This window comes from Pyxicephalus adspersus, chromosome 11, assembly GCF_032062135.1.
Source record: "Pyxicephalus adspersus chromosome 11, UCB_Pads_2.0, whole genome shotgun sequence".
Classification (NCBI taxonomy): domain Eukaryota; kingdom Metazoa; phylum Chordata; class Amphibia; order Anura; family Pyxicephalidae; genus Pyxicephalus; species Pyxicephalus adspersus.
In genome coordinates this window covers 42686769-42700726 of record NC_092868.1, presented here as the reverse complement: position 1 = coordinate 42700726, position 13958 = coordinate 42686769, and the positions used below count along the sequence as shown (strand labels likewise).

General features: G+C 38.7%; 1 protein-coding gene across 1 annotated transcript in view; it reads left to right on the top strand.

The window, feature by feature from the left end:
* The first annotated feature begins 10526 nt into the window (after positions 1-10526).
* Positions 10527-13958, top strand: part of MXRA8 (matrix remodeling associated 8) — a 29209-nt gene continuing 25777 nt past the window's right edge. Inside the window, exons 1-2 of the mRNA XM_072425360.1 lie at positions 10527-11131; positions 11237-11346. Coding sequence (XP_072281461.1) covers positions 11298-11346 — 49 coding nt within the window. The 5' untranslated portion in view covers positions 10527-11131; positions 11237-11297. The remainder of the gene's footprint in view (positions 11132-11236; positions 11347-13958) is intronic.

The window sequence follows — 13958 nt, the reverse complement described above, 5'->3', positions numbered from 1 at the left end:
CTATATTATTGCTGCTTTGCTATTCCAAAGTATTCTAAATTATGTTAAAAAAGTAGCTAGACTGGAAATTTTAATCTGAATTATGGCTAAATAGAAGTAGACTGGAATGCCAGATGCATATTTGTAAATGTCTGAAATGTATATGCAGTCTGTAAAATGAGGCAGTGGCCACTGTGCAGAGGTCCAACATGCCGCCTGCTGAGTCAGGTTACTACACACGTTCAATTATTGTTGCTGTAAATGATCACAAAGGACCATTCATATCGGGAAACAGTCTTCTGACGTGTGTACATAGCCACAGATCTTTAGATATACGGTATATTGGCTCATGCTTCCTGCTCTGATTCAACATAGGGCATGTCATTTCTTTGCAGAGAAACTGCTGCTTCCACACAAAGATTAAGGTTGCTTCTTTACAGCTAATGTCAGGGAACAGGCTTTTCCACCCAAATGACTGGCAGGTTGATGAATGACCGAGTAGGAATAACCACGGTGCTTTTCTTTGGAGGAGAGCACAGTAGGGTGCAGCTCACTCATCCTCCCCCTTCCCCTCCCCATAGAACAGAACAGTGAGGTGTGTACAGTGCTCAATCCTTCATCTTTCACCTGAAATAATCACTTTTAGGAACAGTCATCTAAAGTCACAGAGGTGGAAGGGACGTTAGGTATGCCCTCTCCGATACTTCGAAGTACTCAGTATGCTTTTTGGCTCCAAGCAGCATAAAGAGTAGCAAGGGAATGCAAAAAGAAATCTGGTACAAGCTGACCTTCTTTTTCTTTGCCCTAAGGTTCACATTATGGTAATCTTTTAAAGTGCATCAGTGTTTTTACATTTTTGTGTATATTAGTAATTTATATATACAGAAGCAGTCATATGTGTTCATTATTTATGCAAATTCTGTTTGTTTTTTAGTGGTTCTGCATTATAGTTGGGCCTTAAGCTCTGATTTTTCTAAATATTTCATCAAAGTTTATCAAATGAAATGTTATTCACAACCATTGATGAGCAGATTGGTTTGTTCATTATGGGATTTGCTCCTAATTGGAGCTGATCTGTTGCTGTTCTGATGTTTAAATGATGTCACAATGTATGGGAAGTCTGCATTTTAGGATGTGCTACAGTGAGCGGGACCACAAATTTTACTACAGAGAATAATAGAGTGTGATTCCTTGTGACATCATTGCCCTTATAAGGAAGTGCTATGTTTCCTTATAAGGACGTATAGCGGCTGCTCATAAGGGCAATGATGTCACAGGGAGTGGGGAATCCAATCCAGTGCACCCACTTTCTTTTAGGCAATGACCCATTTTTTAGTTCACAACAGCCTGGGTGGTCTGAACATATCATATCATATCTTCTGAATCCCAATTGTTTCATGTCCCCTCTTCAGTGACTGCAATATTTTGGGAACAGAAATGACACTTAAAAGTTGTTGGGATGCCATTCTCTAATCATCGATCATTTATAAGAGATTTCAAAGCACATGCGATTGCATATAATGACTGCAAAATCATTCCAACATTGTCACATGGCAGCTTTTCTTGATGCTGATGTCATGTCTGCAGTGCAGTCAGCCTGGAGGATCTTGTCACTGCTGCATGTGGGACAAGATGATATGATAAGACGGATCCCCACCAACACTCACAGAGATGATGCACAGATTGCAAGCTCTGTTGCCATCTATGAAATTAGATGATTGTCCCTGGAAACAATCTTTTGTGATTATTTCCAATTACAGATGAGCAATCACCGCACCATTCTGTTCTATTTAGAGGGGGAAGACAAAAGAGCTGCACCCACTGTGCTCTTCTCTATAGGAGGGGTCATTCCCAGTCGTTTGTTCATCAATCCGCCATGGTGGATTAAAAAAATGTGGTGGAACTGTTGTACGCATGCTGTGCACATTGCATATTCCTGCAGCAGCCAGAGACAGTTTTAGATATAACCGAGCCCCGGGTAAATGCACAGAATTCCAGCTGCCTGTGCACTCTGCCATATTGGTGCCCTGGGCAATTGCCCAGTTTGTCCTACGCTAAAATCAGTCCAGCAGTCGCTGATTTGCAGGTCCCTAAAGAGATTGCTGTCCCTGTTTAGCTGCCTACTTTACCTAACCTCATCCTGGTAGCAGGTGCTCTATAACACCATACTAGATGGCTGTAAAAAATGATTAATAGAAGAAAAAAAGGTGAATGCTCCTCATAAGCCGGATGTGAGTTCAATAAAGGTTTTGAAAAAAAAAGTGGAGGTAGTTATTGTGTTGGCCATGTAAAGCAATGGAGGAAATGTCCCTTTATATAACATGTCATTAGCTGAAGAATATAAAGTATTGGCTGATATAGACACGGGATTGTGGCCTCTGCTCATTACTGCTAATGTACAAACCATCTGCTCCTCCATGTTCCTTCTATAGCTTGGAAACCGCGACTAGCAAAACAAGTGCTGCAGCATACATTAACATGTGAGAAATATTTGGCACCATTATGTCACAGTACGGATTTCATTGTTTATGGATTTTACTTTTATTTTTTCTTTTATTTTTGCTGCCAGGTTAGAAGAACATATCAAGTCCAATATTCTGCACGGCACTGAATTAGAAACAGCTGTTCAATCACTCAATTCTCATCTGCTGTTTTACTGCAATGGGCTAAGCTCTTCACGCTTAGGCCAAGATTGCTTTTATGGTTACCTGCAATGACTGATTTCACAAATCCAGGCTCTGAATAGGCGAATTAGGATTTCAGAGCAGAGGGAGGAGATGCTTATGTCAATCAATAGAAACCTGCCACAAACCAGGGAAATTCAGACTAGGCACAGAAATATAAAGAATCAATATATCTTTATGGGAAAGCAAGTGGTGAGTGCATGTCAAAAAATCAGTAGATCCAGAGAAAATTTAAATTCACTTTGCTAAATGCATAGACTTTGATTTTTCTTCCAATGGAGAAAGAAGAAACAATTATATTTGTCATATCTGGACAACTGAGTTTTCCACTTCACCCTGAAGCCATGGTGGTACAATGGGTAACTTCATACAGCAAGGGGACTTGCAAATTAAATCAGTTCATAACTAGCTTGGGAATAGTGCGCAATATGGCGCAGTTACTTTCATGTAAACTGTAAATAGCAAATTACACAAAACAAAATGACATACTAAATATAGACAGAGTCACAAAAGGACAGAGCACTAACTTTGCATAGGTGCACATTGCAAATCTTTTGCATTGTATAGTTGGTCAGATGAAAACTTGGACATCAACCCCCTCTTTGGATATTGCAAATTCTATTAGAATGGAGGAAGGAGTATACTGCGCCTAGTTTACAGGTGGTGCCCATACTCTTTGGAGGGCGCTATGTTGGAGGTTTGGTTAACTTTTTTTTACAAAGCATCAGGGGATAAAAGTGGTGCCATTCTGTTTCCTTTTACATTCTTTGTCCTGAGTGGTTCAAAGAATTAAAACTACAAGCAAAGCATTAGAATGGTGTCAATCCATCCAACAGTGGTAAATTAGGGGTTACTGAGGGGGTAAAAGTGGAGCCAACATTGAGCGGACCTCGTGCGTAACTTTGGTTGAAAAATCCTGTGTTAGTGTGATACTAAGGCTAGCAATCCATCTGTGGATTTTGCAGGGAGGGAAGGGATTTTGATATTCAGTTCTGCCCATTTTTATGGCTAATAAGTGAATGTTGATTAAACAATATGGGAAGCTACTGCAATTGGAGACATGTTCCAATGCCGTAATAAAAACTATCACTCCCTGTCATCTCTCTGTACAGCTCCAACACACCAACAATATGACTACTGTGAGTCCGCCATCTTTGGACGAACAGGAAGGTTTATCCATTTATTCAAAAGTTTGGCTCTTGTGAGCTGACCAGAGCAAAGGCTATGCACTGCACTATTATTGTTACGATTGTTCTTCCTGTCCAGCAAACTTTGCCAAATCCTGTGGATCCACCAAGAACCCAAACCTCGTCCCTAGTGCTGACTTTCAGTATAACATTTGTGCCAAAATCCCAAAACTCCGGCATCCTTACTTAGTAGAACAGCCAGGGCTTTAAAATAACAGTCATGGTGTGGGGGTGTTGTATTTATCTCTTCAGCAGTAAATTACACGTATGAACTATATTCAATCTTGCAAGGATTTTGTTGAGTTTTCTGCCTCCCAGGGATTTAACTGTTTTCCTTCTCCTCTCTGTAGCTCATTTCTCTGTTGACTCTTTCTGTAATCAGTTTGTCTGTTTTTATTGGCTAGCCCTTTGAGAATTGCTTCTCTCTGTTTTTCCATCTGGTATAAATAGAGATTTTCACCCTGAAAACAGCTGAAATCCAGGTCAGAAAAAAGACATGATTCTTCCCCCAGTGCATTGTGGGAATAGTAGCTTATTTGTGCTTCAAGATTAAAAAAAAAAAAAAAAAAGATCACTTTCTGTCTTCTGTCATTGTGTCGGATTCCAAAAACCTTGGAAGAAGACACTTTTCTGTAAGTCAGGAAATAGCAAATCTGTTAAAGCAATGGTTACATGATGAGGCTGAAAACAAATATATGTTTATTAGGTTCAAACACCTTCTTCCAACAAATTATATCTGACCTGAATGAGCAATTGGGAGGATTGCCATTTCTAATCAGTTCATCTAAAAAATGCCCAAAACTTTTGGCTCTGCCCAGGTGCCATTCCCACCTATACTTTACCATTCAAATCGATCTCATGATTTTAGATCGGAAAGTTAGAATTTCTACAAATTTGGGGAATTCTGTCATCCTGATATCACATACTGGTATTTACTTATACTACATAAAAGGATTATCGTTTTTTTTTTCCTTTCTGTCTTTACCGCTGTGGTGGTCAAGACTGAATCAGGGGCAGAGCTGTCTGGGATACCATTTTCATGCATCCCAAGAGTCTTTGGACTGCTCCTTCTTCATGTCCGGCATGCGCAGAAGGGGCTTTTTCCTTCAATGGGGAAAAAAATGCTGATCTCACCTCTGCGCAGTGCAGAATCGGGTGATGTAGTCATAATATAGAAGAAGAAGGACAACAATGGCGGTGTCCGCGCCAGGACCAAGGTGGATTATAGGATGGTGTGGGACCCAATTGAGGAAAGCTCCAGAGGGATCGAGGGATCTGCAGAAGTAAAGGTAAGTGTTATTTTTTATTTATTTATATATTTATTATTTATTTGTTTTATTTTTTTTAAGTTGAGTTCCACTTTAATTGTACTTGGAAGAGAGAATGTCCCCTTTAATTTTCTATTTTGAATGTATTTTCTTATTTTCTATTTCTTTCTATTTCTGTTTTTATTATAATGTAAAACTCTTGAACAATTTTATTTAATTGTATTAAAATATTTCTGTCTATAAACTCTGCTTCTGCTGTGAGAACAACAATAATATTCATAAATAACAAACGTATTCCTTTCAAATTCCTCTCCTTACCCAGTTGGGTTCATTGCCACTACTTCCCAAGAGGTTTGCAGCTCAATAGCTTCTTAATAAAGCTCCATTTTTATTTCTTAATTAAAACCAGCCACTGGAATGTTTGTGTTTCTTTTTCCACAGACGCAGACTGCAGTAAACTGTCTACAATGTCCCAGGTGAGCTAATGCCACCGCTGTACCCAGAATCCTCTGTGCTTTGGTTCTCTAGAACCTGTAGCAATGTACAAACTGAGGCTGGTTTTACGTAACATCTAAAAATTACGTTGTAGGGGTTTTTTTTCAGTACGCAGAGAACAGATCTATATCTCCCCTGCAGTGTATCAGTAACAATACTGTATCTGAATGACTCTGTGGGAGAAATCAATTCCAGGATGATTGGTTCCACATGTCTATTATTACCTGCATCTCAGGGTTCAGAAGATTAGCAGATGGATTTGACTCATTCATTCTGGCTTTAGAACATCTGTGACACACACTGACTGTACAGAACTGATGGCAGTGAGAGGGTAAATCATTCTCATTGTCTGGATTGGGTGCAAGGTTCTTTGTCACCACAAAACCATATTTTCTAATAAAAAATAGAACTGAGTCATGATTACATTTTGTGCCATCCTGTGCCAAAAGTTCTATTAGATTCAGTGTAATAAAAGTGACTATGAAAATGCCCACTGTGACAAGTTTCTCATTTTTAAAGTAGAATGTTGTGGGCAGGCAGGATTTTTGTTTATAAGAGACAGATGAAGCCCTTCTTCTAACATACTAACCTGCTTGTTCCTAATGGTTTTTTTTCAAACACATATAAATTGTATATTGCAAGAACATTGCAGGTGTCCCAGCATGTCACAGGGCTACTAGGGTAAATGAACGTCTGTGCAAAAACAATGGCTGATGAATAGAAAAGCAGCAAACTGATGAGCTTATCTATCATTCAGCTAAATACTCCTATTAGAATGTTTTTTTTTACACTGTACTATAAATGGTTGGCTCATTGTGCTGCTTCTTTCTTCTGCTCATTCTTCTGTACAGGCATTAAAAATAGGTTAAAGGTTGCATTATTCAATAAGGAACTGCAACATTGTGCGCTTTTCACATCAGGCTGGATATGAGTTTATAAACCAAATGTGCTTTGTGCTAAACTACAGGTTAATTTTGTAGACAAATTGTAGATATTTGGGGCAGTTAGCATGTCCAGGGGTACCAGAAGCCTTTTCAAGGTTACCAGGAGCCTGTCTAGGGTTATGAGCAGCCTGTACAAGATTGCCATCAGCCTTTCCAGGGTCAACGGTAGCATGTCCAGGGATACCACCAGTCTGTCCAGGATTATCACCATCCTGTCCAGGGTTACCCCTAGCTTTTCCAAGGTTATCCCCAGCCTGTCCAGTGTTAGTACCAGCCAGTCCAGGGTTATGACCAGCCTATCCTGGATTATGGTCAGCCTGTTCAGGGTTACCCCAAGTCTGTCCAGGATTATCACCAGCCTGTCCAGGGTTACCCACAGCTTTTCCGAGGTTATCCCCAGCCTGTGCAGTTTTATTATCAGCCTGTCCAGGGTTACCCACAACCTTTCCCAGGTTATCCCCAGCCTTTTCAGGGCTATCATCAGCCTGTCCATGGTCACCACTAGCTTGTCCAGGGTCACCATCATTTTGTTTATCTTTTTTTAAAAAAAGCTGGACACTAAAAATATTTTGCAGCACCACTCCTTAAGTAGTCGTTCTGGGTGTGTACCCCCCACCCCATCTTCAGGGATGTCACTTTAGGTATAAATCCAACTACAGTCACTTCTAGGACTAAAGTCACTATACATTACTGGGGATCCTTTATAAACAAAAAGACTTGCCGCTCAGAAAAATAAACCAATTTATTGGAAGGCAGTGTCTATTGTAAGCACGTGAACCAATTATTTTGTTTTTTTGACTTTCATAAACAAGGGGATAAATGCGTGAGCCAACTGTTGCAAAATAGAGGATGAAATTATTTCACTGATGGAATTTTGCAGACCATTTGTCTGCATGAATATCTGCTAGTAATTTCAGTAGAAATAGTTTTCTTGAGTATTTTAACCTGCACCTTTTATTAGGAAATTGTGCAACACATAAGCCCTATCTATGAAAGTAATGTTGTAAGAATTTTTGGTTCAGGGAATGTAAGGATATGGCACAGGATTCTCAGGACAAATTTGATTACAGTCTAATTTCCATCTGAGCTGTGTGATAATGCAAATATTTGCATGTTTCTGCAACACATATCATATGCGGTGGTGTTGCCAATCAAATCCTAACAGCACTAAAAATATGCTTACATTTTAAAAAGCTTCTCAGACAACCTAGTGTGAACGAGTCCTAAAGGTTAAAGTTTATACAAAACTAAAGCAAAAACTTTTTTTCATTTTGGATAGAGTTTAGGAGTTGGACAAAACACTGGTCAGGTATGTTTGTTCTCTTTTCCATCTGTGTCTCATTATGAAGGTTTTCCTTCACTTTTTGTCTTGTAAACAGGACAGGAAGTTCAGGAATATCTCTCCAAACAGAGAGAACAAGTAACCACATTGGAAAATTTCCCCTCAACTCAACATGTGCATTAAGTGGACCCCAGGAATTTAGAGCCCCTGTCGGGAACAGAAAAGGAATATTTTCTCCACAATGTTTATAGATACAGGAGATGATGAGAGATTGTTCCAAATTACTTTTACTGCTATGTTATCAGGTTAAAGTATATGTAATACGTATATATATATATATATATATATATATATATATATATATATACACACACACAGTGGTACCTTGGTAAAAGTCCTTAATCCGTTCCAGATCCAGGACTTATACCAAATTATTCCCATAACAAATAAAAGGAAAATAATTAATCCGTTCCCATCCGTTTCAATGATAAATACAAAATCAGTTAGATGAAATAAATAAAAATTTTACCTCACTATTTAAAACTCACTACCTTGCTAAGAAGAGTCGAGTGCAACTGGTGGCAACTGGCGTACTATAGCTCGTGGGCAGTTGTGGCTTTGTCTCGAGGGAGGTAAATTAGGGTAGCATGCAGTGTTTTGACTCATTTTGACACATACAAGTCCTAGCACAAAGATTGTATACCAAGCAAAATTTTTTTGTGTCCAAACAGGACTTATACCAAGTTGGACTTATTCCAAAGAGGACTTATACAGAAGTACCATTGTTGGCCACCACTTGCCACCATTCAGTGAATAACCTGCGCGATAACTCTCTGTGAATTACATAACATCTCCTCCTCATCCCTTCTCAGCACCATCCTAGTAGGCTATATATATATATATATATATATATATATATATATATATATACACACACACAGTGGTATCTTGGTATAAGTCCTTAATCCGTTCCAGATCCTTGGACTTACCAAACCTGCCAGCCCTTTCATCCCTTCTAGATCCTGAATGCTCTCTTGCAGTGGGTTGTTGTGCAATCCCATGGGAATTTAGGTTCTCTGTTATGCTGTAAGCCAATCTGATGTTAAGGATTCACTTCCTGATTGTTCACGTTTGATAACCAGAGGTGAGTAGTTTGTGAACCTGGTCTTCACCAGAGAGCTCCACCAAGGTAGATGAGCCAGTAACCCTTGTGGCTGCATGAATACTATGTTGTAGGACAACTCCAGATCACGGCCTCCAGTCTCTCCCCACCAGGAGCGAACAGGAACAAGTGGCTTTTGCACAGGAATGGTTCAGATCAGGGCAGAGAGATGGCAGAAGCCATTCTCATGGGCAGGCTGAGGTTAAGTCACAGGATAGCAGTCCAAGTGACAAGAGAAACACTTTATAGCAGGATTGGGTAAACCTAAAAACCCTGCTAAGGTCTTTTTTAAAGAGATTTTTTTGCCAAACCATTAATTTCCACAAAATCTTCCAAGATTATATGTGTATTTAATGTGTTAGGTATTCTACATACATGTAAAAGCCTATGTTGACAATGCCAATTTGGATGTACAATCAGCAGATTTCAGCACTTCATTTCTCCCCAGCTACTACATAACAGATTAGGTATGAAGGGAGGGGATGAGGGAGCTGGGCCAGCTCAGATAGTAATTGGACACTCCCAGAAGTAAAGAAAGCTATGACATGCAAGAAAAGAGGGGGATATGCTGGGACATTGACTTCTATCTGAAGACATCAAATTTACTAGCAAGTGTAGAGGCAAATTGCAAGGTAATAAAAAATAATTGACGGAAAGTAAAAAATCTGCAAGTAAGCACATAAAATGCTTGATTATTTTGTGCTTCTACTTGCAATTTTTAAGGTGGTGATGGAGTCTCTTTAAGCATTCTTTTGTGTAAATAAAACTAAAGAGATTGCTTTAAAGTTTTGGATGCGCATACACTTCGGGAAAACACTTTCTCACTTGGTTTCGGTACTTTCTGGATTACATTACTGGTCCACCAGACAATTGGCAGTGTGTTTTATGGCAGAAGAGATTTCATAGTCAGAAATCTCTTCTGCCATAAGTTTTCTGCCTGCCTATCAAAGAACTCCATTTTGTGTATATCCAGTTCAGGGTTGGCGTGATTTCATGTCAAACGAACTAATCCTGTGCACATGCATGTGAGCTACATTATCCCCACCTAGCCAATGAAGATGACTGAAGGCCCAGAAGGACCCAGAATGCCCAGTGAGGATAATATGGGCAATGACAAATTGATAGCGGACCACATCGTTGTTACAGCACAGAGTACTTGGGTGCATCAGGGTGCCATATTGTTCCAATATGGACAGTTTATTTCCAAAGCTTTCTACTGTATATTTACATTTCGTTTACTGAAGGAAAGGGGCAGAACTCATCTTGGAGATTTTAGAGTTCATACCTGGCTTTGTGTGTTCTAATTCCTCCTGTATCATTCCCAGTAGAGAGAAGGGGGCCTTCATAATGGCCACAAAAGTAGTGCATAATAAGGAGTTCAGATATTTTACTATCGGGTCTCTAAGAGATATGACTGCAGGCTGGATTATACAAAGTGTTCGAATCAACTTTTTCAGTGTTCATTAGTCAACTTGTAAGCCCAATGGTCACTGGTGGTGGAAAATTTGAAAGCCAGTGCTGGAGAATGGAGAGAATGAGCAGTGCTGAAACGTTTTTTTCTGTTCAACAGAAGGTAACATTTTAAAAAGATAGTGCTCTTCCTAAACTTCTCAGAATCTTCTAAAACAATGTTTTTTTTGCACTATAGGTCAGGAGAGTACATCTGATTTCCTATGAAGCTGAATCACTAAACAGTGTTATTATTTGGAAATAGCTGATGTTTATTCCCTACCCTTAAAATTGGTGTTTATATTTTTCTGACTCCTGTTTAATCCAGAGGGGCTGCAAAACTTCTTTAAACACTTGGTGGCTGCATCATCGCTTTTGTATGGAAAAAGTTAAATGTGAACAAAACTAATAAAAAAAAAAGATCAAAAACAAGTTGCCGAGCCTGGACCTTTGTCAGGAACAGCCTCCTACAGCTGGGGCTTGTATAGACTTCAAGAAAATGAATTCCATGCTAGAAGCAAGACAGAGAGGGGTGGAGAGAAAAGAGGAGGTTTCTGAGTTCAGAGTTGTTCTTGGGTCTGTGAGTGAAATCCACAAAGAAAGGCTGGATCAGGCTGCATAGCTGGAAAAGGATAGATCAGAGCAAAAAAAGAGAAAAAAGTAAAGAGCTGAAAGTTATTGGTAAGAGCAAAAGGCGAAAGTCTGTTTATATGCAGATTGTACATTGTGCATTGGTATCCACTAAGACGTGATGACATTTAAACCCTGAATTGTACAATAACAAAGGTACAGGACGGACAGACTGAAGCACAGGTGATCCAAGATCCTATCCAGCAAAGCAGAAGATATGGGGATGATGCAGAAGCTTCTTCTCTGCCAGTTGGTTATTCTGCACAGTAAGACATTTTTCTATAACCCTCATTCTTTTGTTGTTAAAATATAAATTCATAATAGATCTGCAAGGGGTCTGGTACCCAAGTAAATATCTAAACCATAAAAAATTACATAATTCTGATAAAAAAATTAATAATCCCCAATGACGCAATTGCTAAATACTTAGTTGAAGCTCAGGACACGTATGTTCCATTATGACTGTTTAATAAACTAGGTTTCAAAATAGGATGCAATTGCATTTTTGCAGAATTGATAAATCTCCAAACCATGAATAGTTTGCAGCTAACCTTGGATTTAGTTGTTCAGATATTAAAACAAAACTGCAGCAAATTTTAAATTCTTACTGGAAGCTCAAGGCACTGGTATACCATTATGTCTATTTAATAAACTGGGTTCCAAAATACAATTTTTTTGTGTTCATTATAGATCTAAATACCCAATGAAATATCCAAATCACAGCAAAATTTTCCATGGTTGTTTCAAAAAGAAGCATTTACCTTTCAGTTGGGGCATTAGAGTTCTATTAGGTTCTATCATCCTTCTATTTACTAAGTTAGGTATGAAAATACAATGAGAAATAGTGTTTGTTATGGATCTTCATGAGGTCTAGTACTTGGGGACATACACAACCTTTTAATATAACTCTGCCGATGCTCCTGAGTCAGTGTATTCCTGCCACTTACCCCAACAATCTACTACAACTTACAAAGTTGAGTTTGGTTTCATTCCACATCTTTACAATAATTATAAAACCAGTATATTGTAGTTAGATAGTAAAAGGTTAATTTACATTTGAACATTTGGCAGATTGTTTTTTTCCAAGGACAAAAAGTCAATTGGACCTGGCACCTATTCATCTATTTGGGTCTACTTTTGAAACAGGGCGTTTATTAAATAGAAGTTTATAAAGAGTTCAGTGAACCAAGTTACATGTACATGTGTTTGGAAGGGACTAAAAATTCTATTTAAACTTTTTTTCTTTTTCTTTTCAAATTTGTTGTTAAGGGTGCAGATGTGCAGGCTTTGGGTCAGGTTGCGTTGTTGGAGCCTTGAAGGTCTCTGGTCTACAGTAAAGAAGTTATAGATTGCTGCAAAGCCTATCATGATCAAGGCTGACTTGACAAACAAAGTCTAAAAAACATCTTGTAGAATAATATTTCTTAAAAGCTTGCTATAAACTAGAATGAGTGAAGCAAAAATCATATCATGTTGGTTTTTGAAGTTGTCTGGCCATTTTTTTAGGGGAACGGTTAATCAAACAGGTTGGAAAAGCTACCCTAATGCTATTATACCCTCCGATAAGCTGGTGCTATGCTCTCTTCAGCTCATTGAGGACTGGAAGAGTTTATGTTGAAGTTAATGGGGAAATTAGTGTTGGTTTTACACAAAGGGAGGTTTAGTTTTATAGTGTAGCCTAATGCAAGGAGATAATTTAGGACATGGCATTGTTCTTTGTGCTGGGGACTCTATTCCAAAAACAAATGGTGCCTAGCTCCCGATGCGGAAAGTTACTGTATCAAGAGTAGAGACAATCTTTTTTATGATCTTTTTCATTTCCTAGCTTTGTATAGATTCTTAAGGTATCTAATATACCCCCTTTGGAATGTTAAAGTTGAACTTGTGTTGTAATATAACTATAACCATGTGTCTGTACAATGCCCTCCTAAATGCACCCAGCTTATATGAATACAATTGCATTCTTTGGATACAGCTGTGTCCACAGTCCTCCTACAGTTTTATAGTAAGATAATATTGTTGTTTTGTATATATTTAGCTATGAATAAAAGTTGCACCTTTTAAAACCAGTGCTGATTGCACTGAAAACGATCAAATATACAGTATTAATGTAAATTTACAGTTTAAGTTAAAATGAAAAGCTCATAATTAAAACTTTCTTACAGCAGTTCGAATGTCAAATATGTTCTTCAAGCAAAAATGCATCGTTTCGGGGGTGGGGGGGGGTTACTTTAGTTATTTTTATAATAGTTTTCATTGGCTGTGAGATTTTTTGTTGCTGTGGCTGCTTTTGAGAGCCGTCGCTGAGATGTTGTTTCTGGTCCAGCTCATATCATTTTACTCCTTGTTCTATATTGTGCTTGTATAGACATTAGTGTTTTTGGCAGTCAAAGCCTCCTTTCCGAAGTTGGTACAGTTTGCATAAGGGAAGAACATTCCATACCAATGCCAGGTAGAAAGATGAGTTATTATTATATGTACAATTCTATTTTCCACAAAGTGCAGATGTTACTTGGTTGGTAAGTATCCTTCCAGCAAAAGTGCTTCCCTACCAGGCTAACAAAACCAAGCTCTTGTTTCGCAATTAGAGGTGGTCAATTGACAGCCATATGCCCCAATTCATTTTACCATTGAACTATCTACCGGATCTATAAGGCTGAAGCAGAGCACAGTTGGCTAACTACACTATTACATAGTCCGGTTGTAAAAAGACCATCAGGTTCAACCACTAGGGAAAAAAACAAACCAGCATATCCCAGATGAAACCATATATGCACAGCTGATCCAGAGGAAGGCAAAAAAAACCATGAAGCATTGTTAAATTGTCTGTAGGGAAAAAAAAATCCTTCCTGATCCAATGAGGCAATTGGTCATTCCC